Source organism: Crassostrea angulata, chromosome 10 (assembly GCF_025612915.1).
Source record: "Crassostrea angulata isolate pt1a10 chromosome 10, ASM2561291v2, whole genome shotgun sequence".
Lineage (NCBI taxonomy): Eukaryota > Metazoa > Mollusca > Bivalvia > Ostreida > Ostreidae > Magallana > Magallana angulata.
The window spans coordinates 8572993-8586349 of record NC_069120.1 but is presented as its reverse complement, the minus strand read 5'-3'; the positions used below and the strand labels follow the sequence as shown (position 1 = coordinate 8586349).

Sequence of the window (13357 nt, the reverse complement as noted above, 5' to 3'; positions counted from 1 at the left end):
CTCTTAATTAAGTTGAGGTATTGAGTTTCTGCAGGGATATTAAAATAAACAATAAAATCTCTAAACATCAACCGTCTATAAGAAAGAAATTCACTTCTTTTCAAGGTCAACAAATGCACCAACAATGTACTATGGTATTTTGCATAAAAAAGTTTTAATTTTATGAAAAAGTTAAATTTGCTTCCATTTGCTGGCAAAAAAAAAATCATATACTGAAATGTCCATCAATGGTGAAAAAATTTAATATGACAATTGATAACATTCAAACAATGACCGTATGTGTCTGCATTTCAGACTTTTATATTAACAATTTCCAGGCAAATAACTTTGAGTATACATATTCATTTCTTTCCAATTGTACATACATTCAGTGACAGAAAAGAAGGGTACAGAATCTTTTAGTAATGTTGAATATATTTCCCATTTTGAATCCACAAACACTTTAAAGTTTGATTTCCATTTGTTTAAGGTGTATGAATCCACTAATTTTAATCCAGAGCAGAATGTTCTGTAGTGAAATACTAACCAGAGAGTCAAAACAGCTCTGGGGTTTAAACAATAATTACTGGGGGGTAAAAATAATGGAATCTCATTGCTGCAGAGCAGTATATCATTTTCAGCATCATACATTGTTATTTGAAAACTATGTGGGGTAATTAATATACCAGGTATTAAATAACTGTCAAGATTTTCATGGCGCTGCTTTTGAATTAAAGAAGTAACTATTGTCTGTGCAAGCGCCTTTTCAATAGCATCCTCTTTAGTCGCAGATGTTGTAGGAGGTTTTACGTCTACGGCTGTATTGTCACCAGAAGAGAGTCTCTCAGCTGTTCAAAAAGAAAGAAAGAAGAAAAATATATATCTATCATCAAAAGTGCTCTCTAGTCACTAGTTTTAACAAACCAGTTAATCTTGGGAGATATATTCCAAAAACTAATTTGACTCGAGGGAAGATTCTTAGCATTGACATTTTTGCACAAAAAATAAATTTAGATGATTACTGAACATAGAAAACATAAATGCAAATATTTTACAACTGTATTTGAAAGTTGCAAATGCAGGTGACATGAAGAAGGTAAACTTTTACCAACAAAAAACTTTGGAAAAGTATTTCAATTTGCCCTGCAGGAAAGCAGTACCACAGTTAATGTGAAGGGACCTACTGAACAAACTTTGACCTACATTACATAAGTACCGGTAGTGCCTGTTTGGGAGGGTAAGAGTTGAAATTAATGCCCCGAGAAAACCATTGTCAACCGATGAGAAGCGGAGGTTGACAATGGTTTTCAAGGGTTGTCAATTTCAACTCTTACCCTCCTAAACAGGCACTATTTATTTTATTATACTGAATGTCTTAATTTTTAAAGAAAACTTTACTGCTTTTATATAGAAATGACGTGAATTTTCTGGCAAACCGTACGCTCATAATTTATGCGCATGTAACAATTCCTTGTGTTACCCATTGCCAAGTGTGTTGCTAATGCTAAGGGTTATAGAACGGATTATCCACTTTGTCTAAACCAATCAGATTTCAGTATTTAACATGAAAGTATAATAATAAATAATGCTAATGAGCAATGATGTGACATATTGTACACCTACTGTCCTTGATAGGAAGATTTTTAAAGGTATTTTACTATTTAAACTTATGTTGAACTTCTGCCTTTTATTGTGACCCCGTCTTGACCCCAGAAGCCACGATATGAACTATCATTTATCTCTACATGTACAATCTTTATTAAAGCATCATTTAATGATGCTTTAAGCTTACATTTTGCATATTACATTTGGCATAATGGTTCATAGGAGGAAGATTTTAAAAGACATTCAGAAAATTTTTGCAATTGATCAATTATATCTTCTTGCCTGACATTATGTTTGCATAAACTTGAACCCCAATCACACAGGTTTACTTTGTGTCAGGTTTGGTTGAAATTGGCAGAAAGATTTGAAAAGATGAAAATGTGAAAAGTTCGGACAAGGACAGCCAATAGACAAATTCTGATTAAAAAACTTTTGGCTCATGTGAGCTAATATTCTTAGCATTTTTATGAAAATTTTTGTATTTTGACAACAAAATTGGTTTAAATTGGTCAATTGGTTCTTTTATAGACAGAACTTGACATACAGACAACACAGATATGTACAACAAGCAATTAAAAATTCTTACTTGCGCTAAAAAAAACCCAACAACTAACATGCATTGCTCTTTTTTCACTGAATTTATTAAGAACTTACTCTCTGACTTTCTTCGTTTGCAGGGTGTTTCATCTAAAGAAGCTGAAGGCATAGAGTCGTCCTCTGATGTGTCTGCATCAGATATATCTGTGTAACAGTGTACAGGTATGCCATCATATAGGCTTTCGTCAGGGAATCCTCTTTGAGATGAGAGGACCATATCAACATGTCCATGCCATACTTCTTCATGCCCTTCACAACATTTACAAATACAATCTGATAAGATTAATTAACACATGCTTTATAGAGTACCATACACCATATATACACCAACTAAGTTTTAAATGCTCATATATGAAAATGAACACATATATATGGAACGCCATAGCTGCCTTAAGGTCAATTTCATATTATATGAATTGGTATACATACCTGTTAACCCTCCCGCATTGCGCGGGAGACTCCCGCAAAACGGCCTAAAAATCTAAGATCTCCCGCATCCAACCTATCTCCCGCGCGGGAGACAAATTTCTCCCGCAATCGTATTTGTCTTCCCAATACCTCCCACCCCCTCCCAATTCTGAATCTTTACATGCAAATTTCAACAACAACTGCGGGTTTTTCTCTGATTTTGAGCTAAAAAAGCTGCTGTGTAGCTTGAATATATCAAAATCCATCCAAGTACTGTCTACCGTAATCATAGTATGACATGTTATAGTCCAGTTTACTTTTAACGATTACTTCCGGTTTTGACTTAAATCAGTTACGTATTTAGTTATGCATAGGCCTCATAAAAAAAATAAGTGAAAGCCTAAAACATTTTGATTTTACTCTGTAACACCAAAGAAAACAATACACAGCCAGTGGTGTCACTTAACAGGTGCACAGGTAAAGCACCCAAGCCACGTGCAGTGAGGCGTGACTAATTCTGTCTGGCCAGCACGGTCAGTAAAAATCAAAGTGAGTTTGGAACACTGAGTGTTTATACAAGCTACCGATAAAAGTCACCCCTGCGAATGTTATTGTCATTCAAATTTTAGACCATGTGGTTTTATTTGACCATTTCAGTTTCGCAGTAAAAATCGTACCTCTTGTATAAAGTCTATTTCACAGTTCATGTATCTAGGTTCTTAATATAGTAGTCAAATATAAAATCTAGAGGTTTATTGATTTTAAACTTTATCTTCATTAATTGGTGAATAAAATGTGTTCTAGAAAGAAATGTGACCATACAAAAATTAGTTTTTGTCTGCTGTTGCAACAACTAACATGCTTAAAAAGAGATCCCTCCTGAGGATTAATTTTCGATCCGCGTCGGACCTAGTAATAACATCAATAGTGAAACAGACTATACCATTTTATGCAGAATGTACCTTGAAAATGGCTCGATATACTAAGTTTTAATGCAAAACAGACACCCATTATTTTTTTTTAAAACATGGTATTGCACACCACAAGCATCAAACATGGCTATGAATTTATTAAGCAACCCAATGGTTATATTTTCAACCACTCTACACGTGTTTGCACACGAACGATAACTCTGTACTGAATATTATCGTTTAATATAAATAACTGCTAGATGGTAAAATAAGACATACATCTTGAAAGCTTTTCCCATTTTAACATAAATCACAGTAGGATATGATATGAAAAACGACCAGTACTTACGTATTTTGAGAATATTATCCGATCACTTATACTTCCGCTCGAAATTTCACAGGAAGTGAACAAATATTGGTGAAGTCTCGTGAACTTTCATTCGAGCACCTCTGGATTTATTACTTTCTTAGCAACGATAAAGAAAACATTCCGAACACATTCGCAGGGGTGAAAGTGAAGCTCGATGAAAAAGTGTAAAGGCATTTCACAAGAGTTTTTAAAGTTTATAGTACCGGTACTATGAATTACAGGGATGCTATAGACATTATAACAAAGATCATTTTTAAATGATACTGGAGAAATACATGTTGTTTTGTGGATTAAAAATCTATCCTATATATAACGCAAAAATAATTTTAATGAATATTATTTACTGGTATTTTTTTAACTGGGTTTCACTGCAAATTCAAAATACGCAAAATAAATTTTCTGTGTTTACCCTAGATGTCAGCATGCAGTGATGGTTTAATATTGAACAATAAGAAGACTTAACATAAAAAGTGGCACTATTGACTTCTTGCATTGTATCATGCAAACAAAATAATAGTTTTCTGAACATGTACAGCAACACAAGTTGTAATTGCACACTGGTAGTCATAGAAATAATAAAATTTAAAATGATTGGAAATGCATTAATTACAATGGTAAAATAAGGTATCTAACAGTATTTTTAATATATATTTGCATTTCACATCAAAAAACGTCGTTTACGCAAAATCTCCCCTTTAGCCAAGTTGGTAAGGGGGAGATTCTCCCACATAGCAGCTTTGAAAGGTTAACAGGTATGGTTATATTTTTTATATGCAATAGTAATATCATTATATGCAGTGCTAACATCATTATATGCAGTGGTAACATCATTATATACAGTTGTAACATCATTATATACAGTGGTAACATCATTATATACAGTGGTAACATCATTATATACCTTTTTTTGCCATTATTTTCAGGGGTAAAATCTTTATATGAAGTGGTAACATTATTACGTTATGTCGTAAGATCATTATGTGCAGTAGTTTATTCATTATATGCTATAAATAAATATTTATGTGATATGATAAACTCATTTCATACAGAGCTAAACTCATAATGAACTATTGTTCAATCGTTATGTTATATGGTACACTCTTCATGTGCAGTTGCAAAATCCCTTTATGCAGTGCAACTTCTTGACATTAGGTGATAAGTTCATTATATGCAGGACTAACATTATGTTATGGTGTATTAAAACCATTATGTATGGTGGTAAAACCTTTATGTATTGTGGTGAAAGCTTTACATGCAATTGTAAGTCCTTTATATGATTTGACAATTTTATAATATGCCATTGTTGAGTCATTATATTATGAGGTTAGTTCTTTATATGATGTGATCATTTCATTATATGGAGTGGTAACTTCTTTATATGCAGTCGTAACTCTTTATGATGTGGTTGTAAAATGGTTCTCGCTGAAAAGTTTTAATGGGGAGGAGGTCCAGTTTTATTTTGAAAAAGATGCCGCGTTCATTGTGACGATGCACATTTCCTGGTCAACTTGTTGCTTGTTTTGAAGAAAGAGAGAGAGAGAGAGAGAGAGAGAGATTCTCTGTTCTTGATACATCGATGTGTGATAAATCGAATGGATTTTTAGTAGAGTAAGCGTTTAATTTTAAAAGTAAAATAAATTTCAAAAAATGATTGTACTTAGTAGAAATTTAATACCCCCCTCTGCTTCTAGATCCGCACATACAGTTAGCAGGTAGTTCACTTTATGTATCTTGATATTAACATAGAACAATTTGATTTCTACTTGCTATCGTGTTTTTAATATATATGTAATTCTTTGGAGCTTTTTGAATTAATAAATCTAATTCTGTCTCTTCAAAAACGTTTAAATTGAGGAGTTACTTTGCTCTCGATTGTTATTTAAAATAATTTTAATAGCATCCATATAAACCGTGGTGCTTGGAAGAAACTTATCCGTATTTCGCTGATTCATACATTATTGCACGGCTTGCTTTTAACGATGTCGAACAATATGTATATATATTTGAAAACGACATATTTTACAAAAAAATACATTAACTTTATCGATTAATGCGTAACTTCCTCGTTCAGCAGCAAATGTTTACAAGTTATGTATATAATGTGAACAAAGTCGGTAACGTTGAAAAAATCAGCACACATGTAAAATATTACAATGACAAGCGTTTTGAAACTTATTTATCCCGACATCATTTATTTTCAAAACCATCGGAATAAGGGTATTACCTTTTCAAAAATTAATTTTAAAACTACCAGGCAGTAAGTCTCGTTGATTATTCGCACATCCTGCGAAACCACTCCGCTATACTAGTCATGATGAAGTTTGCTAAGATTTAAAACACCATTTTTTTAACTTCGGAGGTTTTTTTTCGAAGTTTAATCTTTAAAAATATGCCTCTTTCAAACAAAAATTGGATATGCCATGATACCAGTCACATTTTTCAGTGAAACCATTTTACAATTTGTTTAATGCATGGGGGTCTTGAACGGGGGTGGGGGTGGGTCGCCGGGAGGACCCCGCCCCAGAAAAATTCAAATTTCTTAAAATTTCCACGAAATTACCAAAAATTTGCCTCGGACCCATCTCCCCCAACCCCTTCGGAAAACTTCAGTATTCATCGCACCCCCCCCCCCGAAATTTTTTTATTGATCCGTGTATAAAATGGTCCTACAAAAATGATATGAAGATATCTGCAACAGCTTTATGGAAAATAGCACAGGAACTGCAACACCTTCTTTGTAGGATTTAAAATACAATAATACATGCCCGGTGAGCTTAAATTTTATACAATGGGTGAAACAACCATAAAAAGAGGTTAAGACCAACCAATTTCTTTATTATTTCTTAAAAATCAAATTAATTTTAAGAAAAATGAAAAATAATTTTTATTTATGTCTTTGAATAAAAATCTGTCTATTCCTTTTGTGTTGGAGGCATTAATCAGCGAGGAGTAGCAATACCTGGTACATTGAAACAAAGGTCTTTCGACTTTGATTTTAAAACGCTTGCTTCATTTTTTGTAATTTCTTTTACTCTTAAATTAAAAGCATACTCTACTAATAATACATTCGATTTTTCACACAAAATGGGTTCATTGATTGATATTATGATATTGATGTTAAAGGACAGATACTCTCTCTCTCTCTCTCTCTCTCTCTCTCTCTCTCTTTTCAAAACAAACGACAAGTTGACCAGAAAATGTGCATTGTCACAACGAAAGCGGCATCTTTTTCAAAATAAAACTGGACCTCTTCCCCATTAAAACTTTTCAGCGAGAACCATTTTACAACCTCATCATAAAGAGTTACGACTGCATGTAAAGAAGTTAATACTCCATATAATGAAATGATCACATCATGTAAAGAACTGACCTCATAATATAATGACTCAACAACGGCATATTATAAAATTGTCAAATCATATAAAGGATTTACAATCGCATGTAAAGCTTTCACCACAATACATAAAGGTTTTACCACCATACATAATGGTTTTAATACACCATAACATGATGTTAGTACTGCATATAATGAACTTATCACCTAATGTCAAGAAGTTGCACTGCATAAAGGGATTTTGCAACTGCACATGAAGAGTGTACCATATAACATAACGATTGAACAATAGTTCATTATGAGTTTAGCTCTGTATGAAATGAGTTTATCATATCATATAAAGATTTATTCATAGCATATAATGAATAAACTACTGCACATAATGATCTTACGACATAACGTAATGATGTTACCACTTCATATAAAGGTTTTACCCCTGAATATAATGGTGAAATGATAGTATATAATAATGTTAGCACTGCATATTATGATGTTAGCACTGCATATAATGATGTTACCACTGCATGTAATGATGTTACCACTGCATATAATGATATTACTATTGCATATAAATGAAATACCAGTTCATATAATATAAAATTGACCTTAAGACAGCTATGGCGTTCCATATATATACCAATCGTGAAATTTGCTGCATTTATTTCCAAGCATGTTATTTCATCTAAATTTCCTCCCCTTCTTTGATGCATGAATTGAAAATTAAAACTTTAATTTCCATTCTCAAAGATTTTCTTAGTAAATGATCAGTGCATCAGATTTATGGATATATTATAAAGAGTAAATCATTGTAAATGTATCGGGTATTTCATTTTCTTTTGAGAAGGAATTTTGGTGAGAATAAGGAGTGTCAAGGTGATTTAAAAGCTTTATAGATTTTTTATTTCTTTTGTACTAATGTTATATATGTGTATTCAGGAAGAGCATTTACTATTAATGTTGTGCATAAAATTCATAGAACCTGTTGAAATGTTCATGAATCCACATAATATAATCAAATATGGTCTTTCATCATTTTAAGAAACTATAAACTTCTTAAACTCTTTTTTAAAAAATTCATCCTAAATTGTTCAAACCAAGATGAATCTGATGTCTATTAAACAATGGTTGATTATCTTCCCTTGTATAGTGGCCTGACTTTTCATTTGAACTTCGAATCCCCTTAACTAAATGAATTTCTTAACGTTTTTGATTTTACAACATTATGGAAATCTTTATTCTATTCTTAGTAGTCTTGTCAAGATTGAGGGACTTGGTATAAATAGTTTTTCATTTGTTATTTTGGTCACTGCCACGTTCGTTACAAGATTGGTAGGAGTTGATAGTAACCCGGCCTCCCTGCCCGCCTTATACATTGTACTACTCAATAATTTTACATGTTTGCCCATACGTTATGCGATTATGTTATATATATATGTTTTGTTTCGTAATTTGATGTAATGCGATCTTGTAACGAACGCACCTAACCTATTTCATTTCGTTGTTGTTTTTTAAATTAGAAAAGAAAAGATTTATTTTCGGAAGAGTGAAACGAGGTAGAAAATAATAGTTGTTTTGTGGTTGAAAAGGGCACAGAGGTTTATAAGAATTTGAGATGAGTATGGTCATGGGTATAGACAATATGTCAGATGGACACTATTAAGCTATAAAGTAAACAGTTAGGCCAAAAATAAAACTTGTTTAGGGTTTTCAGTTCCTTAAAAAGGGACTCACATGAGCCAGAATAACTCACTAACAATTAAACAAGGGCACATGAAACACAACTACAGGACTGAGGAGGCATCGAAAGAAATTGACATGAATGATGATTGATAGAACATCTAGGTGACTCACATAAATTCAAAAGCAGTCCATACAAATAAAATGCTATAGGTGTTTACCTATTCCTGTGCTTTCAAATGCTGGATACACTCCACAACCACATCTGCATGTATCTTTATTTTTTGTGTTTGCATCAATAATGTAGGATCCACCAGGTGCAAGTTTTCCCAATAAATGTTCAGCAAATACAATGTTAATATCTGTCTTTGTAATGGGTGATTCACTGTTGCTGATTAGTCCTTTGTGAAGACTTTTCTCAATTTCATCTACAAATCAGTAAATGGAAAATCTGAACTCCAAGTAAATTTAATTAGTTCTGGGGTTATTCATTTCACAATAAATTTTTTCTAGAGGACCCTTTGATAAATTAACAGAGTAGCAGTGGTAAGATATAAGTTAATAACTACCATAGCTTGATAAGCCCCTTTTGGAGATTGGGTGAGCAAGCACCGTGAGGCTACTAACTCAGAAACAAAAAACTAGTATGTGTATTTCAGCCTCAAAATTAATGGAGAAATATACTCCAATATTTTTAGCAATTCTAATCAGACATTTTCTTATTTAGGCCGGATCTTTTCCCCCCAGACCTTAACCTTTAATGTTAACCGAAACTGATTAAAGGGGCAAACCTTTTAAAATATGACCTACAAGACAATATGTGATTTATTTATGATGGACAACTTTCAAATGAGCAAGTTTTTCTTTGTGGTTTCAATTGGTGCAAGCCAGCTTTTCCTTCAATACGTACCCAAATAAAGAACTTTACAGGGCAATGTCTGGCAAAAGAAATCTTGATGTTTACGTGTTTAATTTCCTATCCTGCCTCATACAAACAATAGCACAAAACTGTCAAAATTAAGACACTCTAGTGAAGGTTTTGAATATTCACTGGTTTAAAACTACAAAAAGTATTGGGAGGGGGGATTATTATTAATAGTATGCCGTCAAATGAAGATATATCTCAAGAATGTGAAAGCTGTCTGTTCACAATCATAATCAAAGAATCATTTTCTATTTAGAAATATGATATATTTAAGTCTCGTATATAGTGTGTGTAAGCAAATTTAACAACGCACTTTGAGCCACAGGTGCTTGTAGACAGGACCATGGACTACCCCCCCCCCCTTTCCATTTTTTTTCTATAATTTTTATATATGTATTTGAAATATCACGACTCTGTGGCATTTTATATTCACACTCGTTTCCCCTATATACATTGTATAAAGGGGAAACACACACATTTAATAATTGAGTTCATAATCATTGTCAAAATGGTTGAAAACAAAATTGAGACAAATTAATGAAATTTAAATTTACCTTTAGTCTTTAAAAAGTTGTCAAGAAGCTTTACAGCCGCCTTTTTGTGAATATCCATTTTTTCTATTTCTTCTGTGGTTACAGTTTTTAAATCACTGAGAAACTTTACACCCTTCTCAAACAGTGTTGTTAATTTTAAACTCCAAAACAATCCATGTTCATCATCCTTGATCATATCATACAAACAGCAAGCATTGGAAAATGAAACACTTCGTTTGGCATTAGTTGATGTTATTTGTAAAACTAAAAGCTCTATGTTGTCGAGACTACATTCAAGAATCTTTCCGTGTTTCTCTAAGACCATTGTCATACATATGAAGGCAAAGAGCTCACGACTGACACACAACGACAGATCTAGATTTGAAAAAAGCTGCAATATTCCGAAACAGTGCGGACAATAGCCTGAGTAGGAGCTAGCAATTTCAATAGTTTTTACAGGAATAAGGTAAAAATATTGATATCGCCTGCTCCTATCGCAATACAGATTAGTCTCTGGTTTAATATGTCAAAATTAATATAATTAAAATATCTTAAAACATTGGATTTCAAATAATCAGCTATAGATCACTATGCCATAATGTCAAAGCTTCATGATAAATCAAAGGATTGAGAGTACCGGAAGCTGAATCAATTGTTTTATATCTGTGCCACATCATCATGCCGCAAGCACCTGACGTTATTTTTCTCATAATGATAATATCATACCATTGACCTAAAAATGAGCAAGTTTTTCTTTGTGGTTTCAATTGGTGCAAGCCAGTTTTTCCTTCAATACGTACCCAAATAAAGAACTTTACAGGGCAATGTCTGGCAAAAGAAATCTTGATGTTTACGTGTTTAATTTCCTATCCTGCCTCGTACAAACAAGGTATTTATTGTTAAGCAGAGGGTATATATTTTGAGAAAATATACAATATATTGATAATGTATGTATTAAATCATTAATGGGTGTATATAACTATCAATTAACTGGCAATATATAAAGGGTTCTTTATATTAATTACTCGGTGCAGGTTTTCTGATATTTTTTAAATCAATGGTTACACGTTGATAACATTCTGGCAAGTAGCATCGTTTTTGAAAGTGGGGTTGGGGTGGGGTGGCAGACTCATTTAATTAATCATTAAATTATTTAATGTTAGAAAATTCCAATGTTCCGTTTTTAAAAGGTATTTTCCGTTGGTGTGTTTCCCGAACGTCTACTCGCTAATTTGAAAATATCTAATAAAAAACTTGAGCAAAAAATATTTTTAAAATCTGTGGTATCAGTTTTGATTTTTTTTATGGTGAAATTAAATCTATTTTTAATTTTTATGTGAGAAAAAAATATCAAATATGAAAAAAATAATCAAATGAATCATCGATTTTTTTAAATCGTAAAATGTAAGAGATAGAGGTGCATTAAATTCCTTTTCAAAAATATATATTTTTTAATATTATTAATTTATAAGATCTCTTTATTTGTCCTTTTCATTTCTTTATACTTGAACATCTTTACTTCTATTTCAATTTTATTTGACGATATCAAACTGAAAACTAATATTTAGGGGATATCTGGGTAATTCAGGACAGTTTTTTTGGTCAGCGCAATCTACATGTACATGCACAACTATTTTAATCATTTGACTAGCAAGTATTCTTTTTTCTGTACATGTCAAATTATGTATGACTGTGTTATTCTTCTTAAGGTGAAATGCTACACCAAAATTTTACTTTATGGATCGTTAGGGTATTATTTCTCAAGGTGGAATAACACATCATCACAAAATGGCTGACTGCTGATCAAAATGACATTTTGTTTTATTAAAAGGATTTTATCGACTGCAATATGTAACTTACTCCATAGCCGAGTGGATAAAGTGTCTGTATTGTGATCCGTACATCGTGAGTTCGAATCCCGCAGGGGCTTTTGTTGTTACTTACTGAAATAATTATTTTCGATATTCATTTTTTATCCCCAAACTGCAAATTTTTCGCTTATTTGACATATGTACAGTTTTTTTTTTATCATTATATCTTTCATTATCAAATAATGTCCTGTTAATTTGAGTGACTTTTTCCAGGTGTGTTATTCCACCTTTAAAATCATAAATCGGCTATGTGGTAATCGGTAATCGGGTTGGTGTCCCCAATAAACAAGATGAATTTGATTGACCCCATTTGTACTGGATTCCGAAGCTTAACAAAAGTCCTTACAAACAGAGATATATAGAAGGTTCCAGTAACCTCTCTCTTTACTCCTTACTAAAATTCCTACAGTATTGAAGGAGAAACTTCAACAGTACTGTACAACAATATACTCCAGAAGTGGTATGAATTAAATGTGGATACTTAAAAACTCTAAAGAATTTTTAGAAACATTGAGGTCGCAAAATCTTACCAAAATCAATAGCATCAAAACGTACGATTTTTTAACGCTTTATACAACCATTCCCCATGACAAATTAATTTGATATAATCGACAGTTGTTTCTTCAATAAAAATGGAAGTCGTAAAAATGCTTACCTTGTCATTGGAAATCTAAAATATTATTTTGTTAAAAACCATTCGGATTGCACATACAAGTACTCTGAGGTTGACATTAAAAAGATGCTTGAGTTTCTGATAGACAAAATCTATTTAGTTTTTGGAGATCAAGTCTTCCAACAATCTGTTGGAATTCCAATGGGTACCAATTGTGCCCCATTGTTAGCAAACCTTTTTTTGTATTCCTATGAAGCAGAAAATATTCAAAAACTTGTACGTGAAAAGAATAAATCACTCTCTGTGGCCTTCAACTCAACATTCTTTCGATATTTTACTGGAAATGGACATTGATGGTAACCTAACAACAAAACTTTATGATAAACGCGATGACTTCAATTTTTCTATAATCGACATTCCTTACTTATGTAGCAATATACCTTCATCACCTGCACATGGTGTTTTTGTCTCTCGGTTAATTTGATACGCAAATGGATGCTCTTCGTATGAACAGTTTCTAAGGCGAGACAAGCT

General features: G+C 32.5%; 1 protein-coding gene across 1 annotated transcript; it reads right to left on the bottom strand.

The window, feature by feature from the left end:
* Positions 1-130: 130 nt before the first annotated feature.
* Positions 131-10763, bottom strand: LOC128168115 (uncharacterized). The gene is made up of 4 exons (XM_052834221.1): positions 10361-10763; positions 9103-9309; positions 2239-2430; positions 131-827 (listed from the first exon to the last, which is right to left on the bottom strand). The coding sequence occupies exons 1-4, from the start codon at positions 10668-10670 to the stop codon at positions 304-306; spliced, it is 1233 nt and encodes a 410-aa protein (XP_052690181.1). The 5' UTR covers positions 10671-10763; the 3' UTR covers positions 131-303.
* Between the last annotated feature and the right edge of the window lie 2594 nt (positions 10764-13357).

Excerpts from the sequence above, each read along its gene's own strand:
- LOC128168115 (XM_052834221.1), bottom strand. The coding sequence starts at position 10,670 with ATGACAATGGTCTTAGAGAAACACGGAAAGATTCTTGAATGTAGTCTC. Across the intron at positions 9,310-10,360 it reads CAACTTTTTAAAGACTAAAG|ATGAAATTGAGAAAAGTCTT; the intron begins GTAAATTTAAAT and ends ACTGATTTGTAG. Across the intron at positions 2,431-9,102 it reads ATTTGAAAGCACAGGAATAG|GGCATGAAGAAGTATGGCAT; the intron begins GTAAACACCTAT and ends AATGTTGTGAAG.